Here is a 26,581-nt window from a genome sequence, read left to right as displayed (position 1 = left end):
TGTCTCCTTTGATAAGAAAAGGAATCAAAATAATGGATGAGTGCTATGCAATTTGAATATGCTACTTTACTTAAAAAAGATACTCGGGAGTTGTCTAATTAGCATCATGGCAAGAAGGCCATTAGTACGAAATGGGTTTACAAGCTTAAATGTAAAGCTGCTAGTAGTGTTGAGCAATACAAAGTAAGGCTTGTTGTACAAGGAAAAGGTATTGACTATGGTGAGACCTTTGCACCCACATGTTGTATGACTACCATATGCAGAGTATCATTGCATTTCCAGCATAGAAAGTTTGGAATGTACGTCAATTGGACATCAATGTTGGAATTAAGGTTGCAGGAAAGCATACAAAGCTTGGAGAAGAAGAAGCAAGAATGCACACAACACAAAGTGTATTAGGTTGTGTCAATGTACAAAAGATAAGTTAGCCCTAGAATGATGGGCGTATATACAAGCCGAGGGAAAAAACCTCCTAAAGAGGGGAAAAGTACCCCGGCGGTCCTAAGTGTGTTCACACACATCACTGCCTATATATGTAGCAACAAATCCCCCCTGGGAGTGATGGTGTGAACGAGAGCTGGCACTCATGTATAGGGGAGTGCCATGCTCGAAGTAGATCAGTCCACAAAGGGGAGCAAGCCCAAAGCTTTGCGGAAAGCTTCGAACTTCTCACGAGGAAGCACCTTTGTGAAAAGATCGGCAAGGTTGTCTTGTGTTGGCACATAGGCCAAGCTGATCTCTCCTGCTGAGAGTCTCTCCCTGACATAGTGATAATGCACCTCAATGTGCTTTGTGCGAGCATGAAAAACTAGGTTTCTCACAACTGCCAATGCACTCTGACTGTCAGTGAAGATAGAGGTGGCAGACTCCTGTCCAACACCCAAGTCAGCCATAAGCCGTCTGAGCCACACACACTCAACCGTAGCTGTGAAAGCTGCCCTGTACTCAGCTTCACAACTAGAAGTGGCCACAGTAGGTTGCTTCTTGCTCAACCAAGATATGCATGAGCTACCGAGCATGAAACAAAAACCACTTGTGGACACTCTTGTGTCATAGCAACCAGCCCAATCTGAGTCTGAAAAGGCATGTAAATCTGGCGGCAACGATCCCACCTTGGGATAAAACAACCCAAGATGTATGGTGCCACTCAAGTAGCGAAAGATGCGTTTAACTGTCTTCCAATGCTGAGACCCTGGGCTATGCATAATCCTGCTCACCTGTGAGACTGCAAACTGAATGTCCGGCCTCGTAATGCATACATAAATGAGGCAACCAACAGCTGTCTGATAGAGTGTGACATCAAAGTGATCTCCAGCATTATGAAGACTCAACTTCAAACCTGTCTCCATTGGAGTAGCAATAGGCTTGCAGTCTTCAAGGCCAAATCTCCGCAACAATGTCTCAATATACTTTGTCTGACACAAAGCAATACCTCCATCACACTGCTTAAATTGTATCCCCAAATAATGATGCAAATGCCCCAAATCTGACATCTCAAAAGAGGCATTCAAATCAGCCTTAAAATCAGTAATATGACTCTCATTTGGTCCTGTGAGCAGCATGTCATCGACATAGAGAGCAATGATTAGATGTACATCATCCACATGTTTAACATACAAAGTGCTTTCTGTTGGACTATTCTGAAAACCATGTGCAGTCAAATATGCATGTATCTTTTCATACCAAGCTCGTGGAGCTTGCTTTAAACCATATAAAGCCTTTTTCAACCTGCACACTTTGTTTTCCTGCCCTCTTTGAACAAAACCACGAGGCTGCGATACATACACCTCCTCATGCAAATCTCCATTCAAGAACGCAGTCTTTATGTCCAGCTGATGTACATTCCAACCATTATGAGCTCCCAATGCATAAATGCTATGAATGGTAGTCATACGACAAGTGGGAGCAAAGGTCTCATCAAAATCAATGCCCTTTTCTGGAGCATAACCCTTTGCAACAAGTCTAGCCTTATAGCGATCAACACTACCATCTGGCTTTCGTTTCAACTTAAAAACCCACTTAATTCCAATGGCCTTTTTACCAATAGGCAAATCACACAAAGACCATGTACCATTCTTCATTATAGCATCATATTCACTTTGCATTACAGCCAACCAATTTTCTGAATTTTGTGCCTCATCAAATGAAAGAGGTTCTTCCTCTTCACATATACTAGACATAGCCAAAGCATAACAATATGATGTATAAGAGGCATGCTGAAAACCTGAATGAGTACGACTAGTCATAGGTGCATCAATCTTACTATCATGCAAGGTATGCACCAACAACCATTTAGGCATACCTCTAGCCTGCTCATTTTCAGCCCTATCCTCATGAATTACATCCTGTAAATCTGCATCAGAAATAGGCTGATCTATGATATCGTTTGAAATCTGCATAGGCTGAATATTTGCCTCATTAGGACTTACATTTGAATTCCCACCTGTAAACAGAGGCAACAATGTATCAAATACATCCCGTGAGCTCACACCTGTCTCTTTGGTACATGATAACAAAGGCTGCACAGCATCTTCCACAAAAACAACATCTCGACTAATCAAGATACGCTTTGACTGCGGATGATACAATCTGTAACCCTTGCTCTCAGCACTGTAGCCAACAAAAATGCATTTGATAGCCTTATCATCTAATTTTTTGCATTGTTGCACAGGTACTAAAGCATAGGCCAAGCAACCAAAGACACGCAAGTGACCAATAGAAGGCTTCCTGCCATCCCAAGCTTCGTATGGAGTAATAGACTGCAAGGCCTTAGTGGGACACCTGTTGAGTACATATGCAGCACACATGATAGCCTCAAGCCAAAATGCATGTGGCAAAGCTTGGCTCTTGACCATACATCGTGCCATCTCCATAAGTGACCTGTTCTTTCTCTCAGCAACACCATTTTGCTGAGGGGTATACGGCATTGTACATTGGTGTTTTATCCCACGACTAGCCAGAAATGCATCAAACTCTTTAGACATGTACTCCCCCCCTCGATCAGAATGAAGGGTGCCCACAGTACAATTGGATACATTTTCAACCATAAGGAAAAACTGTTTGAAGCACAAAAACACTTCGGACTTTGCCTTCAGTGGATATACCCATGCATGCCTTGAGTAATCATCAATGAAAGTCACGAAGTACAAGTGTTTCCCAAATGACGGAGTTTGCATAGGCCCACATACATCACTATGTACAAGTTGCAATTTGCGAGTGGCCCGCACAGAACCATCCTTTGGAAACGCAAAACGCTGCATTTTTCCCAAAATACAGCCTTCACAAACATGTTTCAATGGTGCCTCAAGAGGGGGCAATGAAGCAACCATATCAAATTTCTACAAACGCAGTAAACTAGCAAAGTTCAGATGACCAAAACGCAGTAAACTAGCAAAGTTCAGATGACCAAAACGAGCATGCCATAGTTTTGCATCTGAAACTGCCTTTTCATCAGAAACTGCATTTGCTGAATCTTCCACACACTTGTCATAAGAATTGAGCCTATATAGCCCACGAAACAAGGTGCCAGATACAATAATCGTATCACCAGAAGTCAAATCATGAATAGTACATCTGTCATCCACAAATTTGACTACAAATCCAAGTCTAGCAAGCGCAGAGACAGACAATAGATTCTTCTTTATCCTTGGCACATACAAAGCATCTGAAAGTGTGAAAGCGGTGCCATTTGCAGTAGTAAGCATAATTTTACCAATGCCCTTCACTGGGTAAGAAGCATTATTGGCACATGTGACAGTATTCCCATTAGGGACAGCCTCAAGAGAAGTGAACATATCACGATGCGAGGTAATGTGCTTTGTAGCACCACTGTCAAAATACCATACATGAGAGTCAACAGAAACTGCCAAACATGCATCATGTACAGATGGGTCATACTGGCAATACACGCTAAATGCCCATTCTGTATCCTGCACAATATTTGCAGAATCTGCATTTGTAGAAGCATCCGCTATTGTGGCTACATTTGACTCTTTCTTCTTTGCCTCTTTAGCCTTTAGCTTAGGGCAATTCTTAATGACATGATAATTGCACCTGATCTTTTTCTTGCCTTTATCAAGAGCCTTCTCAGACTTATTGTTGCTACTTGTGGAGGGAGAAGAAGTTGCAGACCTACTAATAGGGGAAGAAACAGTGGAAGGGACTGCCTTACCATTTCTTCTCTGCTCCTGGGCAGCAATAAATGCTTGATCAACTACACGTTGTCTGGCCCTGTTTTGCGTGGACTACGCTTCTTGTAAGAGCTTGTTGACTAAAGTATCATACTTGATAGCATCAGGTCTGTCCTCATTAAGAAGTCTCCACGTGGAAGCAAAAGTCTGATATGTCTCAGGTAAAGCATCAAGAACAGTCTGCACAAGAGAATGATCAGGAATAATCTCACCTGCAGAAATCAACTGTTCTTTGAGATCTTTAATCTCAGCAAGAAAAACATTCATGTCATCATCTTCTTGCATAATCTTCAATTCTAGCTCTTTACGCAGGTAAGCGATTTTTGCCTCGTTACGACCTGCATACAAACCAGCTAGAATATCCCAAGCCTGTTTTGTTGTTTTAGTTGAACGAATATGTGGGGTGATGTTACGTTTGACAAAAAGTGCAATCAAGGCATGAGCCTGCGCATCTTTACTATCCCAATGAGCTTGTTCAGCAGTGGGTAAAACAGCAGCAACAGTAGAGCTGCTAGAACCTGCAACGTCCTCAATAGATCCTACATCCACAAAACCTGGACGTACATCTGTACCCTGCACAATGTTCCACACTCCTTTTGCAACCAAAACATGCTGCATCATATATGCCCAAAGTGGGTAGTTACTGTCTCCATCCAGTTTGTCTTCAGCAGACAACATGCGAAATACATCATTGCTGTTATCAGCCATGGCCAGTGACTGCAACTGATGCAAAAGCTACCTGTAATGAAGCAAAGACTGAACAGAAAACAACTCGTGCTATGTAGCACGGTCCACAATAGAACACGTATGCCTGTTTTGCAGAAAACTGCACTGTCAAAATTTTTGCAGAAAATGACGAAAACACCTGTGCAGAACTTGAAATGTAAAAACGGAGCCTGAAACAGATGCAAATTCTAAGAACGCGAAACCCTACGGGTTAATTTGCAGACTATAGGGACTTGCAAGCGCTCGTGAAAACTCACCTCAATCGAAGAACGTGAGTTGAAGGGTGCTGGCGGCGTAGCCCTGGGAGCCGATGCCTGCTCTGATACCAATTGTTGGAATTAGGGTTGCAGGAAAGCGCACAAAGCTTGGAGAAGAAGAAGCAAGAATGCACACAACACAAAGTGTATTAGATTGTGTCAATGTACAAAAGATAAGTTAGCCCTAGGGCGTATATACAAGCCGAGGGAAAAAACCTCCTAAAGAGGGAAAAAGTGCCCCAGCGGTCCTAAGTGTGTTCACACACATCACTACCTATATATGTAGCAACCATCAAAACTATTTTTTTTGAATGGAGATTTTCATGAGGAGGTTTGTGTATCTCAGCCTCATGGTTTTGTTCAGAAAGGTCAGAAATCAAAAGTATACAGATTGAAAAAAGCTTTGTATGGTCTTAAGCAGGCTCCCAAAGCATGGTATAAGAAGATACATGTATACTTGGTTGCACAAGGTTTTTGAAATAGCCTTACTGATAGTACCCTCTACAGTAAGAGGACTAAAATGAATTTCTGGTCATCATGTTATCCATTGATGACATGCTGCCACCACAGGCCTTGATGATGATCATATTCTAGCTTTTATAGCTGATTTACACAGGTCTTTTGACATGTTAGATCTTAGCCCATTGCAGTATTATTTGTTGCCATATATATAGGCAGTGACGTGTGTGAACACACTTAGGACCGTTGGGGTACTTTTTCCCTCTTTAGGAGGTTTTTTCCCCCGGCTTGTATATATGCCCATCCTTCTAGGGCTAACTTATCTTTTGTACATTGACACAATCTAATACATTGTGTGTTGTGTGCATTCTTGCTTCTTCTTCTCCAAGCTTTGTGTGCTTTCCTACAACCCTAATTCCAACAATTGGTATCAGAGCAGACATCGGCTCCCAGGGCTACGCCGCCAGTACCCTCCAACTCACGTTCTCTGATTGAGGTGAGCTTTCACGATCGCTTGTAGGTTCCTATACTCTGTTAATAAGCCCGTAAGGCTTGTGCATTCTCAGAAATCGCATCTGAGGTCGTTTCGGGCTCCGTTTTTGCATTGCAAGTTCTACACAGGTGTTTTCGTCATTTTCTGCAGAAATTTTGACAGTGCAGTTTTCTGCAAAAATAGGCATATGTATTTTATTGTGGACCGTGCTACATAGCACGAGTTGTTTTCTGTTCAATCTTTGCTTCATTATAGGCAGCTTTTGCATCAGTTTCAGTCAGTGGCCATGGCTGATAACAGTAATGATGTATTTCGCATGTTGTTTGCTGAAGACAAACTGGATGGAGACGGCAACTACCCACTTTGGACATACATGATGCAGCATGTTTTGGTTGCAAAAGGAGTGTGGAACATTGTGCAGGGTATGGATGTACGTCTAGGTTCTATGGATGTAGGATCTATTGAGGATGTTGCAGGTTCTAGCAGCTCTACTGTTGCTGCTGTTTTACCCACTGCTAATTGCACTTTCTGTCAAACGTAACATCACCCCACATATTCGTTCAGCTAAAACAACAAAACAGGCTTGGGATATTCTAGCTGGTTTGTATGTAGGTCGTAACGAGGCAAAAATCTCTTACCTGCGTAAAGAGCTAGAATTGAAGATTATGCAGGAAGATGATGACATGAATGTTTTTCTTGCTAAGATTAAAGATCTCAAAGAACAGTTGATTTCTGCAGGTGAGATTATTCCTGATCATTCTCTTGTACAGACTGTTCTTGATGCTTTACCTAAGACATATCAAACTTTTGCTTCCATGTGGAAACTTCTTACTGAGGACAGACCTGATGCTGTCAAGTATGATACTTTAGTCAACAAGCTCTTGCAAGAAGCATAGTCCAGGCAAAATAGGGCCAGGCAGCGTGCAGTTGATCAAGCATTTATTGCTACCCAGCAGCACAGCAGAGAAGAAGTGGTAAGGCAGTCTCTTCCACCGTTTCTTCTCCTATTAGTAGGTTTGTAACTTCTTCTCCTTCCACAGGTAGCAACAATAAGTCTGAGAAGGCTCTTGATAATGGCAAGAAAAAGACCACGTGCAACTATTGTAAGGCAAATGATCATGTCATTAAGAATTGCCCTAAGCTAAAAGCTAAAGAGGCAAAGAAGAAAGAGTCAAATGCACCCACAATAGCGGATGCTTCTACAAATGCAGATTCTGCAAATGTTGCGCAGGATACAGAATGAGCGTTTAGTGTGTATTGCCAGTATGACCCATCTGTACCATGATGCATGTTTGGCAGTTTCTGTTGACTCTAATGTATGGTATTTTGACAGTGGTGCTACAAAGCACATTACCTTACATCGTGATATGTTCACTTGTCTTGAGGCTATCTCTAATGGGAATACTGTCACATGTGTCAATAATGCTTCTTACCCAGTGAAGGGGGCATTGATAAAATTATGCTTACTGCTGCAAATGACAACCCTTTCACACTTTCAGATGCTTTGTATGTGCCAGGGATAAAGAAGAATCTATTGTCTGTCTCTACGCTTGCTAGACTTGGATTTGTAGTCAAATTTATGGATGACAGATGTACTGTTCATGATTTGACTTCTGGTGATACGATTATTGCATCTGGCACCTTGTTTCGTGGGCTGTATAGGCTCAATTCTTATGACAAGTGTGTGGAAGATTCAACAAATGCAATTTTTGATAAAACGACAGTTTCAGATGCAAAACTATAGCATGCTCATTTTGGTCATCTGAACTTTGCTAGTTTGCTGCGTTTGCAAAAATTTGATATGGTTGCTTCATTGCCCCCTCTTGAGGCACCATTGAAACATGTTTGTGAAGGCTGTATTTTGGGCAAAATACAGCGTTCTGCGTTTCCAAAGGATGGTTCTGTGCGGGCCACTCGCAAATTGCAACTTGTACATAGTGATGTATGTGGGCCTATGCAAACTCCGTCATTTGGTAAACACTTGTACTTCGTGACTTTCATTGATGATTACTCAAGGCATGCATGGGTATATCCACTGAAGGTAAAGTCCGAAGTGTTTTTGTGCTTCAAATAGTATTTTCTTATGGTTAAAAATGTATCCAATTGTACTATGGGCACCCTCCGTTCTGATCGAGGGGGAGGAGTACTTGTCTAAAGAGTTTGATGCATTTCTGGCTAGTCGTGGGATAAAACACCAATGTACAGTGCCGTATACCCCTCAGCAAAATGGTGTTGCTGAGAGGAAAAACAGGTCACTTATGGAGATGGCACGATGTATGGTCAAGAGCCAAGCTTTGCCACATGCGTTTTGGCTTGAGGCTATCATGTGTGTTGCATATGTACTCAATAGGTGTCCCACTAAGGCCTTGCAGTCTATTACTCCATACGAAGCTTGGCATGGCAGGAAGCCTTCTATTGGTCACTTGCGTGTCTTTGGTTGCTTGGCCTATGCTTTAGTGCCTGTGCAACAATGCAGAAAATTGGATGATAAGGTTGTCAAATGCATTTTTGTTGGTTACAGTGCTGAGAGCAAGGGTTACAGATTGTATCATCCACAGTCAAAGCGTATCTTAATTAGTCGAGATGTTGCTCTTGTGGAAGATGCTGTGCAGCCTTTGTTATCATGTACCAAAGAGACAAGTGTGAGCTCACGGGATGTATTTGATACATTGTTGCCTCTGTTTACAGGTGGGAATTCAAATGTAAGTCCTAATGAGGTAAATATTTAGCCTATGCAGATATCAAACGACATCATAAATCAGCCCATTTCTGATGCAGATTTACAGGATGTAATTTCTGAGGATAGGGTTGAAAATGAGCAGGCTAGAGGTATGCCTAAATGGCTGGTGCAAACCTTGCGTGATAGTAAAATTGATGCACCTATATCTAGTCATACTTGTTCAGGTTTTTAGCATGCCTCTTATGCATCAAATTGTTATGCTTTGGCTGTGTCTAGTATGTGTGAAGAGAAAGAACCTCTTTCATTTGATAAGGCACAAAAATCAGAAAATTGGTTAGCTGCAATACAAAGTGAATATGATACTATAATGAAGAATGGTACATGGTCTTTATGTGATTTGCCTATTGGTAAAAAGACTAGATGTAAGTGGGTTTTTAAGTTGAAACGAAAGCCAGATGATAGTGTTGATCGCTATAAGGCTAGACTTGTTGCAAAGGGTTATGCTCAAGAAAAGGGCATTGATTTTGATGAGACCTTTGCTCCCACTTGTTGTATGACTACCATTCATAGCATTTGTGCATTGGCAGCTCATAATGGTTGGAATGTACATCAATTGGACATAAAGACTGCGTTCTTGAATGGAGATTTGCATGAGGAGGTGTATGTATCGCAGTCTGGTGGTTTTGTTCAAAAAGGGCAGGAAAACAAAGTGTGCAGGTTGAAAAAGGCTTTATATGGTTTAAAGCAAGATCCACGAGCTTGGTATGAAAAGATACATGCATATTCGACTGTGTAATGATGGCATTGTTATGTTGTAGACATAATACATAGAGGCATTGTTGAAGAGGTTCAACCTTGGAGACTACAAACATGTTGCTACATATAGAACCTCATTTATGACTTCGTCTTGAAGATGTAGGTGGCGCTTTTGAAGAAGCTGTTGCATGCCTTATCTTCTTCTATAACACTAAAGTTGGAGATGACAAACATGTTGCTACATATAGAATCTCATTTATGACTTCATCTTGAAGATGTAGGTGGCGCTTTTGATACTGGCCTTTATCAAGAAGCTGTTGCATGCCTTATCTTCTTCTATAACACTAAACTTGACATTTAGTATATGGGACCTCAATATTGAGCAAATTTATGCATAGCCTAGGCACAAAGCATTGGCAACCTATCAAACGGGTATTCGGTTACCTAAAGGGCACCAAGTACTTTGGGTTGTTTTATCCCAAGGGGGTAAATCACAACTGCATGCATTTACAAACTGAGAGTGGGCTTGATATTACAACACAGGAGTGTCCATTAGTGGTTTTTGCTTTCGCCTTGGTGATTCATGTATATCATGGCTTAGCAAGAAGCAACCCACTATGGCCACTTCTCTTTCACTGGGTCCAAAAACTAATGACATAACCAAGGTAATGAACCTCAGTAAAAAAAATCCATCTTGTTGAATCTTGTCATTAATAAATAGCTCATTGTTTAGTATCCCTTCTCATTTTGTGCCTCTGCAGCTAAGAAAACCAAACTATCATCAATAAAAATAAAGGCGCATTGGTCAATCAAGGTTGGAAAATGCACATCATCTACAATTGAACGTAGGTACATGGTCAAACCAAAAGGCATATGAATTCCACTAGACTATCTTAGCATCATGGCCCATGGGCTTTGTACTCGATTTTAGCATTCACCAAATCTAGCTACCTGCTGATAGTTGAGGGCAAAGGACATGTAGGGGGTTTAGGACCATACACAAACACTCAACTACATTTCTCTACCCTATATATCCATATAAAGTATTTTATTAATTTTAATAGATTTTTTTTTGGGGGGGGTGGGGTGTTGGAGGGGGGGTAGTGTTGACAGAATCCAAGGGAGGTTCCTTGGTTATTGCGATAGAATTGATAGTTAGACTCCCTTAGGTTTGGGACTACCTCCAGGCCTCTCCATTTCCAAAAAGCTTATGATTCTCTTTTAGCAATTAAAACAAAGAAAAAGATCTTATTAGTGATTCACTTGATAATGCTACAATAGTACTAGAGATGGCTCTAGTTACTTGGTACTTGCCATAAAAAAGTGAAAGGTGACCTATAAGATACATGAGCAAGAAAAATGGTAACCATTTTATTATTATGCTTTATAATGTGATAAGAAATGTGTTTTGAGGTTTTAAAATAAGTGATTTAAATCTTGTTATCAAAGAGATTTTGTAGTCATATAGGCATTAATGTTCAAGTTGAAAATAAGGGATAATCTCTTTATGGTAGCATTTTTTCCATATGTATAAAACTTAGCGCAATCTATAAGGAGGAGATTGAAGTGCTAACCATTGTTGTTTGATGTCGTGTGCATACATACCCATGTAGAGTTCATACCCATGTTTGATGTCAGCACATGGACATGCTTTCTATTGTAGCCACCTAGAGGGAAATTTTTAGGATGTGTGAGTAGTATTTGGATATAGCAAAATGAAAGGCACCTAGGTACTCAATGGTCAAGACATGTGTGAATAGCTTTATGCACTTCTATAGTAATGTGAATAGCTTTATGCACTTCTATAGTAATGTGAATAGCTTTATGCGCTTTTCACATAAGTGTCAAGATGTTCGACTAGCCGACTAACTTTCAACTAACCTACTCTAAGAGGAGGTCAAGACTCATTGACAATATAAGAGATAGGGTTTGTAGAGAAAATGCCTTAGAAAGTAAACAAAGGCTTCATTAACATCATGCACAGCCTTGCATAGGTAGATCTATGTTGAAGCTATGACATCATTGTATATATGCATGTTTTGGCCATATACAATAGTTTAGATCTGTGTTTGGATCTATGACATAATTGTATGTATTCATCTTTTGGCCATATATAATAGTTTACATCTCTCTGTTCTTCTCTATTGTTGTATACTTGTAACATGCAACTGGTATGATCATTAAATGCTCATCAAGACCTTCTTTATACCTTTATTTTAATGAGCATGAAGCAATTCCATTTTAATCTTTTATTCATAAGAGATAGAGCTGAAGAGATGACACCAGACAGGGTCCCAATTACCCACTTAAGGGCCCCCTCCTTCAAGGCAAAATTATTTGATTTATTACTTTGGAAAACTTCTTTACAATGTAGAAAACTTATTGAAGATGATTGACAGAGGGTTTCCAAACACAAGGACAGATGTAGAAAACTTACTGAAGATGATTTTGATAGAGGGTTGCCAAACACAAGGACGATGTAGACAAAATGTTTGTTGAACCATCAAATGGGTTGAAAAGAACTGTGAAGCCACTTTGGAGAGCCTTATGCACACCTAGATCTACTAAGGGAGATGAAATACTAAAGGTGGAATGTTGAAGGTAGCTTTGGTTTACCTTGGGACTGTAGCACACAAAGAGTGCTTGGCTACCTTGGGGACTATAGCACAAAAAGAGTGCTTGGCTACCTTGGGGACTACCTTGGGGTCTATAGCACAAAAAGTGCTTGGCTAAATAGATGTATGCACAAGACCAAGGCCTCAGGCATACATTCTTCTACACTATTCTACTGCTGAATTCTATGAAGAATGAGATGATATTAGGCTTGGGCCTAGGGGATTCTTATGTATGATTACATCCTGTTGGTCAGTCCATATGGGGAATGATGTCAGACCATATGAAAAAGCTCACAACGACTACTGATAACATTAAATGCTATCAACTCTTGTCATTGCTTTCACACTTATGGTATGTGTCGTCCTAACTGCATCTGAACCTGGCAGACTAGTTGTCCTAGCCTTGTAGCCCTTGCATGCCCTATTATTATGGCCCATGATGGTCCACAAGGCAAGGCTCCTACTTTAATTCCTTTGCTAAACATGCTCGTAAATGCTACTATGCTAGGGTAACCTCCAAGTGGTTAAGTGACAGACTCTAACACCTAAGACTTCGAAATACCTATGTAGCTTGTGTGTGACAAGTCCTTGGACTAGGGTTCACAATGGAGTCATGGCGTACAATAAAAAAGATACTACTTCTATACAAGTATGGCACTGATGTTGAGCTAGTTTGTCACGCTCCACCTCAATGCATCGGTGCATGTGACATTCCCTCCTGCTTAGCTTAGTGGTGGTTGCATGGTCCACAAATATCTAAGGGCACTCTTGAAAGCATTCCTTGTTGTCAAACTAAATAGCTTTGTAAGTGCCTCGCTTTCTAAACTTAGTGTAGAACTATCTAAGTCAACAGAACCATGCTTCCACTTATGGAGGAGAATTTGCTCATGCTCGACAACTTCTAATTCGTCAACCACTTTAGGTTGTTGCTCATCTAGAACCGCTTGTAAGGTTGGTCCAATATAAGGCTTTAACCATGAGATGTGGAAGACATAAGGTTGGTCCAACATAAGCCTTTAACCATGAGACGTGTGGTAGACATAATGCATAGTCCAATTGTCTGGCATCTTCAACATGGAGACATAACTGAGCTTCTTTACAATAGGAAACAAGCCAAAGCTTTGAAAAAGGGAGCTTGAGGGGACAAAGCTTGCCCACTTGCTTTAGGTGTTGCTTTATGATCCGGAGAAATACCCAATCTCTCTCCTTGGTGTTGGCTTGCTTGCTTGCTTGGTGCATGCTTCCTATGCCTTGGTTAGGCACTCCTTCATGGACTTAATAATCTTTGAGAATGTTTATGTGGTCTTGTTGGCCTCCAATGATGGTGATACCATAAGAAGAGATGAGAAATGATGAACCAAATGCTGCCTCATATGGAGTTCTACCAATGCTAGATAAATGAGTGTCATTTAGGATAGCCTACTCCAAAGGAAGATATTGCTCCCATTTTGATTACTTGTCATGGTGGCAATAAGATTTGAGAACATCAAAGGCCAACTCGTTATATCTCTATTTGACCATCTACCTATCTATGAATGAAATACACTAGACAATTGCAACTTAGTCCTAAACTTATCAAAAAACAATGTCCTCAAACTTGGGATCTATGTCTAAAGTAAACTTGGGATCTCTTTCACAAGTAACTATCCATGGTAAACCAAAAATGGGATACCAAAGTCGAATAAAAAAGCGAGGAACATCTTCTACTATGCCCATCTCTTCTTCCATGGAATGAGCACACCAAACTTTCTAATCTAGTCACATTATGTATTCCCAAACTTGTCCTCAAACTTGGGATCTATGTCTAAGGTAAACTTGGTATCTCTTTCCAAGTAATTATCCGTGGTAAACCAAAAATTGCATACTAAAGTTGAATAAACAAGCGAGAAATATCTTCTACCGTGCCCATCTCTTCTTTCATGGAATGAGCACACCAAACTTACTGAACCAGTCACACTATGTATTCCTGGTTCTCGTAGCTATTGGAAGAGGGCCTATGAAGTTCATACAAATATCCTAAAAAGGTCCCTTGGGAATAGGCTATAGAAACCCGAGTATGGAACATTCACTTTTTGGCAAATTTGATATCATGTGTGGACATAGTGGTAGACATGTCTTCTCAGCTTTAGCTAATAGAATAATTGCTCTAACTTCTCCAAGGCACTATTGATACCTCTATGAGCCCCAACAAGAGAATCATGGCTATCATGAAGAAGAAGTGTTTGTCTTTTCTCCCTTAGTACATGTAGCTGGTTCTTGTAAAGTAACTAGCCATCTAGGACTATATAATGACCCAATTCTAACCTGAGGAGGGCCATCTTGTATGGACTTTTGGATTCTACCAAATCCACATATTGTGCCTTCATACTATATCCAAATCTTTGCCTTGAATTTATAGCATAGTCACCCTCTGTAATGGCTGAATGGTGGTAATTGTGGACTTCAGACTAAGAGCATCAAACAATAGGATTATTATTGCCAATGACATATTCAATCATACCTCCAAACTGTTGCCAAGGACATATTCAATCATACATCATCCAACTGTTGGAAGATTTGATTCCACTTAGCTTGCCTATCACTCCATTAGAAACTAGGCATGGTTTGATTCGAACCTGATATGTTAGCCACCCTTGAGGAATATGTTTGAAGAATACTTGTGGCACCATTTAGATGCTCCAAAGTGTACTCAATTCTGAACTTATTTTTGATGTTGAGCTTATTGAGTTCCCTATAGTCCACACATAAACATGTGGTCTTGTCTTTATTTTTCACGAAATAAGATGGGTGTAATGAACGACAAGGATGATGGGCAGATAAATCCAACCTGAAGTAACTAAGATAATTGATCTTCTAGTTTTCTCTCCAATGCTTGGGAACCAGCTCAATGCGATGATCCTTAGGATGAATGGTTTAGAGCTTGGATGGGAGGTCATCCCTCAACATGATATCTTGGAACTTTGAAAGGAGACATGCCAACTTTTTTTTCTAAGGGTGTTTTTAGTTGACCAACATACTGTAAAGCACCGATATGAATCAATAGACACTCAGCTCCTTTTCTGATAGCTCATTGGGCATATACATGTGAAACTAGGAATACTCCTATCCATGTGGGTTATGATGGGCTTAGATAAATTAACAATGGTGAAGGAATCGTGCTTGTCAATCGGACAATTTGGTGAAGGTATCCTGCTGCCAATCAGTAGTAGGCACATAGTCTCAAAACCATTGGTGGATGTCGAGAATCATGTCACACCCTAAAAGTGGTGAAACAATAAAATCTTGTTTAAATGTGGCTTTTGCACATTAAGCCTAAACTATTGAGATTTATGAGTGATGTGTGTGCGAAGACCAAGTGTGAACCTATCCATAACTAAATACTAAATTGTGTGACACTAAGGTACAACCCATCTTCATAGCCAACTATGGAGAGATGGCATCCTCAGAGCTGCCCCATGTTGAACATGACAATGAACAACCATTCCTTTGCTATGCCATAGGTATGTATTAGAGTGTTCATCCACCCTTTAGCCTCACCCTCCTTCTTACCATTAAATACCACTAGAGGTTAGATTTAAAGATAGTAATTAGTTGAACAATATTTATAAATTGAGGGTGGAGGGATGGGGGTAACTTTGCGAACGATGCCTTGGTGGCTTTCTCATTGTGCCACATTGTGTAATCCTTCTTACCATGGCATACTTGATGGCAAAAGAAACAATGGTTTGTGCCACTTTTGCTCGTCTATGCCAGAGACTACCTCCCTAGTAAGTCCCTACTTGGACTTCTCAACCAAATATACATATGAAGTCACTACATCCACACGTATGTCTTGGTATATGATGTGGGTGGTCTCTAGCCCTTGCTTTGTGGTATTGAAAATCATAACCTTGGTTTAGGTCCCTCTAATTACAAAACTCTCCCAAGGCATCCATGTGCCGGTGTAACCCCTGCTGTGTATCCGAGACAAGTACTACATCATCTACATAGTAGTAAATCATCAAAGCTACATATAGATCTGCCAAAGATGATCCACTACCCCCCCTCCCCCTCTGCCCGCAAAATCTGCTAGCTCATCAATGTATAATCGAAACAGGGTGGGAGATAATGGACATCCTTGCTTAACACCAATAGTGCTAGCAAGCTCCTCTGATAATCCGCTCGGGCATCGCACACAACCCACAACTCTCTTATACAAAGCAATAATCCCCCATATCATCTTTGATGGTACCCCCAGTGTCTGCAATCTCTGCATAAGTTTGTCCTGAGGCACAGTGTCAAATGCCTTGCAAAATCCACAAAGCAACAATATAGTCCACGTGTCTGTGCCTTTGTCTCCTCTATGAGGCTCTTGAGTGTGAAGATATGATCAAGAGTGGAGTGGTTTCGGTGGAAACTAGCCCGCCTTGTAGCTCTGAATCCAGAAATCTCTGCCAATTCACTGTGCTCATGCTCAATGACCGATCCATAAAGTTTGGCCAATGTGTGGCCTACCATCACAATCCTGTAGTTACTCGGATCCATAGGGTCGCTCGCCTTATGGATGGGGGAAATAGTGTGTAACTTGGAACCACTATGAACCACTTAGAAGCACTTGTGATCACTTGAAGAAGTATGTCAAGCACTATAAAGCATGGTTAAGCAATATAGTGCACTGTCGGGCACTCAGAAGTGGTCTGAAAATGCTCAGAAGCACTAAGATGCACTCATGACTTGGAATTTCTTGGAATCACCATGAAGCACTCAGAAGCATCTGAAATCAATTGAACACGATTTCCCTGATTTCACTGGTGATGGTGCTTGCCCTATGTAATTGACGGTGACAAGAATCCAAGGGAAGTGACCCTTCCTCCACTTCATGTTGCAGCCGAAAATTGGCCGCAATGACATTCCTTCGATAAACTCCTAAAGCCTTGGCAACTTCTCTACCACTCATTTGATTGTCAACACCAGATGCGCCATTGAGGCATGCCACGACAGTAGCCCGCTTTAAAAACAACTCGTTATTTGAATGGGGTGTCTTTACCTCAAATAATGTATGGCAAATGTTAGAGAAAATGAGTCTCTCAACTGTCTCTGACATGTGCTGCAACACTGAGAACGTTGGATGGCAGAGGAGCTGTTGTAGAATCTTTGTTTGAAGGCCCTCGGAAAGCCCGTTTGTTTGTTTGCACCAGCACTGAGAAACTGCTCTGTAGATTTTCTTTGCCTCTCGCTCATCAATGTCACCATCCTCGCACGTACGTGCATTCCCTTCTCAATGCTTCTTTGTTCCCTCTTCTTTGCAACCCAGTAGTTTCGAAGACTTGGTAGAAGTTTTCTCGGGATGTGTTGTGTGATAGACAATGGGGGAAGATATACGGAGCCTGTATTACCATTTTGTACACTATGAGACTCCATGTGGAGCCAATTATGAGGGAGCTAGGAGGCTGAGGTTATTGCAAAGAAGACCATTAAAGCACAACTGTAGTCTTCATGGAGAGAGAGAGAGAGAGAGAGGGAGAGAGGGAGATAGTACAGATAAATACAGCTTGCGCCGCTCAGGCGGGAAGAGAGGCCCTTCTGTGTAGGCAGGAAGCAGAGGCTATGGCAGAGAGAGAGAGAGGTGGAGAGTGAGAGAGAGTGAGTGAGAGAGAGTCACGGCAGGCCAATGGATTGCAGGACGAGTGCAGACTGAGTGGAGGAGAGAGAATATTCAGAAGCGTTTAATGGGCACGCCATTCCCTTAATGAATGCTCAGTTGCATTTTCAAGCCCACCTCTATTTCAAATTTAAGCCTCTTTCTCCTCCCGAAGGGGTGGCTAAAAGGAGTGTCCAAGACACTCCTTTTTGGTACCACCTATACATGCTTTCACCCTAGTGTACCCACATGCTTACAATCCTTAAGGCTAAACCTTTTCAGTATCCTTGTATATACTTTGACTCTCCTTTGACTACATCATAACAATCCCATCATCACGTTATAAAAATTAAATGCCCAAATAGAAATGCAATAGGCCCAAGTCTGAAATCTCAAAAGAAGCAAGTAATTTAGCCTTAAAGGCTAAAACTTACACTACTTGACTTGACCACCCTTGGTGGTACAGTAGCAATTGTCCCTAGGTAAGGGCTAACAAAATGCTCAATGTATAACCTAATCTCCTTACACTTTTATGTACAACATGTCTCCAAAGCACCTAAGTGTATAATACATGTGATACCCCACATCTCAATAACCACAATTGTTGCTCAGTCTTCCCTAGTTTCCACTAGCTCCATTTATAAATACAAACATCAATAGCAAGTAGAAGATAAGAAAGAGGAGAACTCCAGCTTTAAAAAAATAGAAGATAAGAAAGAGGAGAGAACTCCACTAAGGAGCTAAACGTAAATACAAGGGGACTAGCACTAAATATGATGAGGTGTCATGGTCACCTAGTATATTAGCATATCATAGTTTACTTCGATTGTGGCAGCACAAGGGATATTAACTCTAAGTGAGATGTTCTCAACAATCCCACTTAGAGTTGACTCAAGTAGATAGGTACATAGCCAATTTTGGTGTAGCTATGAGTATTCGGATCTAGTGAAAAGTAGATAATGCTAGATTATTAGTCAAAACATGTGAAACTCATGCACAATTTTATAGTTACAACTTTGACAAGTAAAGACTAAATTTGAGCATGATATGGTTTTACAAGTTTTAATCCAAAGTTTGACTAGAATAGGCATTTTCGTCAAAGGTGAAATTGATATTCCATATGTTACTCTCATTTCCCTTATGTAGGCGACAAGGAAAGCTCAACTTAATGTTCCTTGTGTTAAGTTTTATCATTTACAAAAGTCAAAATAGACTATTAGTCTCAACAAGTTGTCTTAACTAATAGTTCTCATTTACCTGGAATCAGTCATGTGTATGAGTTTTCTTTGGAAATTTTGAAGTTTGTACTAGGGAAGAAGCAAAGAGCATGACTAAAAGATTACAGAAAACAAGCTACATAGGGATATCTAGTTTTTTAATGTTCTCATATAGCTCTCTTATCCACCAAATCAAGCTAAACACAATCTTTGATGGATACAAAGTTAGACCATTGATTGCATGTAGGTGATATAGATGATATATCCAACTCTAGTTTCTCCAAAAAGTAGATGTTTTAGATCTTGGGAAAAAATATTTTCCAAAGAATAATGGATAACTTAATAAAAAGTACACAAATTTGTTAATAGTTTGTCTAAAAGTAGACAACGAGCTTAGAAGGTGGGGATGTCATATACACCCCACTGCACCATGGTACCATGTGGGCATACTTGTTTAGTGTGCGCATAATAGCTACCTTTTGGATGTGCACTAAGCATGTTGTGAGCCTAGTCATATACATCCACTACACCAAGGTACCATGTGTGCATACTTATTGAGTGTGCATACAATAGTTACCTTTTGGATGAGCACTAAGCATGTTGTGAGTCTAGTCTTAACATCAAGATAGATTGCAGTCATCACAGTTATCATACACATAAGTCCACTTGGATTATCATACACATAAGTCCACTTGGATTATCATCTTTACAAGTATCCACACATCTTATTTGGCCACCAAGAATCGTGTGCCAAAACATAACGGTGAATGAGTCTAAGAACCATGTGCCAAACATAAGGGTGAAGAACTAAAATACACAAAGTTAAGCTACAAGATAGGCTAGATAGGAATACAACAATGATAGCATGGGCAGTCCATAGGACAATTTTCCATCCAGGTTAAATTCCCAATGTTTTACATTTCATATTAAAATGCTCACATGAGTTCAATCATCTAACATTTTGACAATTGAGTATTGGAGTTGCTCTCCCCTTATTTGATACAAAAAGCAAAACAGATAATTTCTCCTTGCACATGCCGTAGCATCACCAAATTCATAAGTTTCGTTAGTAACCACCTGCATATTTAAAGTAGATTTTCCGTGACCAAAGTAAGGTCAATCTCTGTAAATGATGGTTATGTTTAATCTCAAAAGTAATCAAAGTAAATTCACAATCCAATGTCTGAAGGCATAGAGCCATTAGTTGGAAAGGTAAAAGCAACCAGTTGTGGATTTATCTATCACAAAGCACAATCTTTGAAAGCCACCAACTTATGCTAGCACATTGCGAAGCCATACCCTTAGCAAAAAGGCCATATAGCATTTAAAGCATTGTCTGTCTCTGTGTGTACCCCTAGGGGCCTTACTAAGGTATAATTATGATTGCTTCTTCGGTTGTGCAGTTACCTTTCCCCCGAGCCTTATCCACAACTTTTCGTGGAGTTCTTGAAGGAAAACAATATTCAGCTTTTCCATCACGGCATAGAAGGAACAAAGGTAACAGGCAACGTTACTAATCGAAAATGTCTGTCAAGAAGCTCATGTGTGGTGCCTGCATGACAGGAACCCTTTGTAGACATTCCTGACAACGTGATTAGAGAAGCTCTTAAGGTTGTGCTGGGTAGGTGGTGCGGCTCCTCCTAATTGGTTGCAAAATATTGAAGGTTAACGAGGCTTAATGATTTAAATATCGATAATTCACCAATGATGTACTGTGCATCATGCAGACAAGGGAAACAGGCTTCACTGCAGAAAAGGAAAGGTAAGCAGCTATGATCGACGTAATAAGTATCGGAAGGACGAGACGATGGTTCTTACCGAAAGTGGTAAACTTGTGTGCGCACGGGGGCTCTGGTTGGTGAAAGTGCAAACCATTGCTTTGACGTCGATATTTGCAGAAAGAGTATCAGCGCTTTGCTGCTGGGACCAAAGCAAGGGCTATCTATCTCGACGACCAGCAATTCATTGAGTTATTTGATGTGTGCGGATTCAGAAGGCCGGTTGCAGCTGCTGCTGCTGCCACAATTAGGCCTCTCGACCTTCTTAATGTTGCAACGACAACTACCACGTCGAGTGTAAGAAGCTTCATTCAACTACGACGTCACAACGCTATATATATAGTACCCTCCCGCACCACCACCACCACCACAATAATGAGGCTTGCTCTTCGACTCTACACTAATAATAGGAGGAGGAGGCAGCCGCCAATTGTAATTACCTCGCTTGCACCATACAAATTGGGGGATGGAAAGACAGTTTGAAGGGTGTGTCCTTCCCATGATCCCCAACCCCCCATCCGCCATGGGTGTAAATTCCTTTGTGAAACCAGGATTCTCACAAGCCCAACATTAATCATTTGCATACATTCAATCATTTCTTCAAATTTTCACGTATTTTTTAAAAGAGCTACTTTTGATCAAAGGAATATCACATTGCGCATCAAATACTTGCAAAATACTTTTTGTCCATGAAATTGTACATTAAGTTTTTGTATTGTGACTTTTTGTATGGAGAGAGAGAGAGAGAGAGAGAGAGAGAGAGAGAGAGAATGGTATCCTCTGCTCAAGGAACAAATATGTAGATATTTTCTCATTGCCCAACCATAGAGCTCAAAAGTATTGTCTCTATTAAAGCCTAGCTTCAAGATATGAGAGTGTATAACATGGCATTAGCTAGGGCTCCAAGCTATCAAATGTGTGGCCAATTAACTTTGGGAGTGTCCATGAGAAATAAGATATTGCCCAAGAGTTTAACAAAAGAGGTATGTGGGTAAGTTTATTCATTTCAAGTAGACAAAGGGAGTGTATTTAACTTGTGAGATGTATATTTTTTGCATCTTATTGCAACAATGTAAATTGCTAGGTTTATCTATATATTATAAAGTTTGATTTAGAGAGGGTTTAGAATAGGTAAATAGACTATAGATTTTAAAAAATCCATACCTCAAATCATCTGCACAATTGATCGACTTGCCAAGGAAGCATGCACTTGTAATCACGCGTATTCTTGAAACTTTATGAAATGATCTTTTCATTGATTTAAACATCTAAGAATGTTTATACTCAATGAAAATCTTATCATTGCCTCTATCCATGGACCAAAGGAGTCATGATATTAAAAGTGGTTTATTTATGTTTTGTGGTGGCCAACTAGGCCTAAAGTTTCCAAAAACACCCGCAAGGGCATGCCCTAGAACTTACCTCTACTTTGCACAAACAAGTTGATTTTTTGTTATGCTAGTATACGATGGGCCTTGGCTTGGTGCGAATGTTTTGTCTACATTCCTTTGGCATTCTAATTGATATATGGCCAATGTATTTACCTAAAATTTTCCATATTGTTTATCCTTTTACAATCATCATATCTTCCGAATATTAGCTTAGTTGAAAGTGCACTATTATACCAAAGGTCGTAGTATTTCAATAAAAAGTGTAAGATTATGCTAGCATACCATCTCCGTATATTTTGTTATTTTTCTCTCATGAGCTTGTACTTCCAATGATTGCTAAGCTGATGTGGCAAATCATATGAACACTTAGGATCATATGAACACTTAAGATTAATAAGATTCTCCTTGAGATCGCAATAGTTTACTCCAATGAAATTTAGAGAGAGAGAGAGAGAGAGAGAGAGAGAGAGAGAGAGAGAGAGAGAGAGAGAGAGAGAAGGGAGTGCAAGAAGTGACTGTCATCTTTTGGCACGAACGTGGTTATAAACACGGTTTTAATGTGTAGGAAACAAATGAGTTTTTAGCTGCAAAACCTTGGGATAATCCCCAAATCCAAGAGCATAGTTGTGAAACCCTAGGATTATCTCCCAAATCTGAGAGCAGAAAGGAATGTTCAAACAATATAGACAATTATAATTATGCAAATTCTACTTTTATTTTTTCAAGCCAACAATTATGAAAAGTTATATAACAATGAAATAAATGTATTGGTGATTAGTTAGGATTACCCTTCATCGATTATGTTTTGGGTCAAATATATACATGCTAATGTATTGGTGAGATTAGTCAAGGTTACCCTTCATCGATTATGTCTTGGGTCAAATCTATACATACTAATGAGTCTATGTCAAGAACCGTGGCCCCAATATTAACAAAAAAGGTTTATTGTAAAGTTGTTAAATGAGCCTCCAAGATGTTTTGAATTGTTCCATGGTGATCAAGCTTGTTGATGAGAATTATGGTATCTCATACACTTTCTCTATTCTCTTGCTCAAAATTTTCCATGATAACACAATCTTGAGTTGTTCACTTTGAATCTATAAGCTTCGTGCAAACTTGTACTACCATAAAAACATACATAATATATATATACAAAAGTTAGACATCAATGTAAGAGCATATTGATATATATACAAAAGTTAGATATCAATGTAAGAGCATATCATTTAATAGGAAGAAAAGAGATGCACTTACATGATGGTTGCTTCTTGCATATTCCTATTCCTCATCCGTTTTATCATTTGTCCATTTCTATTTGCTTGGTCCATTGCCTCATGTATCGATATCACAATCTTTTGGAAGTAGTTCTAGGTTTTCTAGATAAGCATTTCCGGTGTCTCTTAAAAGTCCTCTCCTCAAATCTTACCCTTTTTGCCTCGTCATACCTTTCCACCCAATTTTTCATGACTTCACTATTGAGAATATAAAATATATTCACCTTTTGTTGTATTTCCCTATCCATCCTCCCTATTTTCCTTTGCATGGTGGTACATGCGACACCATCCTCATTGCTCCATAGCCAGAAATTTTGGCATTGCTATTTGACCCCAAATTTTAATAACCTCCATCATGATATTTCTTCTTCATAGGTTGGTTTGTACCTTTTTCATCACTTTTTAGGGTTAACACCCCTTTTAGGGTTAATAACACCTTTTTTATACATTTTGTAAACTCCAAGAGTATGTAAGGCTAATGTTATAAAGCCTAGTTTATTTTGTCCTCATATTTTTGAGTTTTGGCCGACCATGTTGTGAATACAAGAAGTGACATATAAGTTAGTTTTGGCTATTGTATGGACAAACTTTCACATAATCAAAACAACTTTTAACTAACTTGTACGGAGAGAGAGAGAGAGAGAGAGAGAGAGAGAGAGAGAGAGTGGATTAGATTATGCATTTCTTACTTACTCCATGTGTATGAGAGGGATAGAGTGAGAGAGCTTAAGTGACGAGTGAGTAAACCGTCTATTATAGAGGAGCAACGAAACAAAGTGGTGCTTTTTGTGACTTGGATCGCACGAGTGGTGCTTTTTGTGACTTGGATCGCACGAGTGATAAGTTCCTAATGATATGTTCATCCATTCTCGCCTAAGTTGGAGGGAGAACAACATCTTTGGCACCATTGCGCCACCATGACTCTTTTGAGCATGGTGGTCTATGTGTGAAGTACAAAGGGTTTGTTCTTGATTGTCCAATACTACAATGTGATTATGAGTTTTTTATAAGAATTAGCTCTAATTTATGCATTACATAAGGAGAAAATGTCTTATAATACCAATACGTTGTGCTAAGATTATGCTTCATTAATTCAAATTATCCATGCATTGCTTAAAATCTCCAATGTCTCATAGCACAAATTTCCACTCTCCAAGTTGTGCTTATTATGCTTTATGATTTAAATTATACTTAAACTATTCTCATGGGTATATACTAGAGGTCAATACTAATCTAGATTGTGCTTGGATTATGCTTTGTGATTTAAATTATACTTAAGCTATTCTCATGGGTATATACTAGAGTTCACTACTATTTCTATGCACTACTAATCTAGGTTGCGCTTGGATTATGCTTCGTTATTTAAATTATAAATAAACTATTCTCATGGGTATATACTAGAGGTCACTACTAATCTATGCATTAGGCATTGGTATGCCATAGTTGAAAGATCCCTGCCCCCTCCGCGCAACGAATTCCGGGGTTCTAGCAACGAAAGTAGCACTTCTTGCGCAAGGCAGAATCTCTCACTCGGGGCCTCGCCCCCACGGATATCTAGACAAGAGACTAATCCCTGGGTTCTTCCAAAACCGAACTTGGAAAAACTTCCCTCGCCTAGCAGGCATAGGCGATTCCTCTAGGATATTTTATTCTAATGTAGTCAAGGTCATCACTAACCAAATTGATCTGACCGAACCCGTAAGTCTCATGGTCAGATCAAGGAAGAGTCTTGCACTTGGATCATAGAGTCCAATGCTTTTTTCCTCATCAAGAGGCATAGCCGTTGATTCTTTTCCATAGAACAAGGGTTATTCGAGATTTACTTAAACTATCGTAACTTATCAGAATTGAGTCTCATTTTAGGGATCCATCAGTCCAACCTACAATCCCATGGGTTAGCCCAACCACTGTAGTGATAGGATCTATTTAGAAATTTGGTTATGTTTTGCCCCGGGTACCAGGGAGAAAAAGAGTTCCCAGCCCCCCTAGCCGGTGCTTCAAGCAAACTTCAAGATAGTCACACCACTTACACACCCAATATGAAATTGCATGTTTCACAGATTCAGCTGTCTTTAAAACAATCTTTTAATGAAACCATAGTATCACTGATCATAATCCTCCAAAATATCCATCTTGAATTCTAATTTCTAATCATTCCTTCATCGGTGTACCTATGGCATCATTGGCAACCAGAACGCTCACCACTTGTTCACACTCATGGGCCTTTTCAATAGTTCCTAGCTCATAGTACCTGGCAATATGATCACATAAAAAATCCAGATGGACTCTCCGTTGAAGATCACCCACAATAACTACCACTTAAAATGCCCAATCTTGTAGATCAAAAGAGTGGTAGATAGTGAGACATTAGTAGAATGTGGTGGTTAGTCAAAATTGCAAATCCAATGGTTGGATTTTTAATGATCTCTTTTCCAAAATGCTTCCAAGCTGTTAGAAGGCCTACAAATATTAATAATCTAATTAGTAAAATTACATTTTTGATGTAAATCATCTAAAACCTATAGGGACTAGTGTACTTGTAATGGTGCATCAATGGAAAAAAAAATTATATCACTCTAAGTATGGAAAGATCATTTTTTAATTATTTCATCATATTTTTTATTAGTTTTGATTAATTAGACTAATTTATATTAATTTAAGTTATATTGGATTAATTTGAGTGCATATGTATTTTCTATTAGCTTCTTGATCTCATTTGAAGTACCTGGCCCCCCCAAATTTACTCTCCAAGCATTGTCCCAGTCCAGCATAAACTAGACAAAACTGGGACACCCTGATCTTGCAACAACCCCGAATGAACCTGGCCATCAGCTGTTCTGCATCTAGCGGTGGTGAGTATTTGAGGTGTGGAGAGCAAACGCCTGGTGATATTCCTCCGTGGTTCGGCTTTCCTGGGTCAGCTCCAGGAATTCATTCATCTTAGTTTCAAGGAAGCCGGGAGGACAGAATCTCTTCCTAAGGTAAGCTTTGAGATCATTCCATGTTTGGGTGTTCCAATCCAAATGGTTTGTCTCATAGTGGTTCCTCCACGCTACCCTGGCTGTTGCTACGATCTTCAACCTGGAAAGAGCCACCTTACTTTTTTCATTGTAACCAGTGACATT

The 26,581-nt window shown here is 39.9% G+C and overlaps 1 protein-coding gene across 1 annotated transcript in view; it reads left to right on the top strand.

Annotated features, from left to right (window-relative positions):
- LOC147603416 (inositol diphosphatase DSP1-like) overlaps nt 1–21,274 on the top strand; it is a gene marked incomplete at its 5' end in the record, with an annotated part of 34,140 nt that extends 12,866 nt beyond the window's left edge. The window contains 4 exons of the mRNA XM_086796960.1: nt 20,417–20,510; nt 20,577–20,634; nt 20,741–20,823; nt 20,912–21,274. Coding sequence (XP_086653086.1) covers nt 20,417–20,510; nt 20,577–20,634; nt 20,741–20,823; nt 20,912–21,274 — 598 coding nt within the window. The remainder of the gene's footprint in view (nt 1–20,416; nt 20,511–20,576; nt 20,635–20,740; nt 20,824–20,911) is intronic.
- Nucleotides 21,275–26,581: the final 5,307 nt, after the last annotated feature.

This window comes from Cibotium barometz, chromosome 64, assembly GCF_041138505.1.
Source record: "Cibotium barometz isolate CiBa-2024 chromosome 64, ASM4113850v1, whole genome shotgun sequence".
In the NCBI taxonomy this organism is placed as follows: domain Eukaryota; kingdom Viridiplantae; phylum Streptophyta; class Polypodiopsida; order Cyatheales; family Cibotiaceae; genus Cibotium; species Cibotium barometz.
The sequence above is the reverse complement of the archived record's forward strand: the minus strand, read 5'-3'. Positions and strand labels throughout refer to the sequence as shown.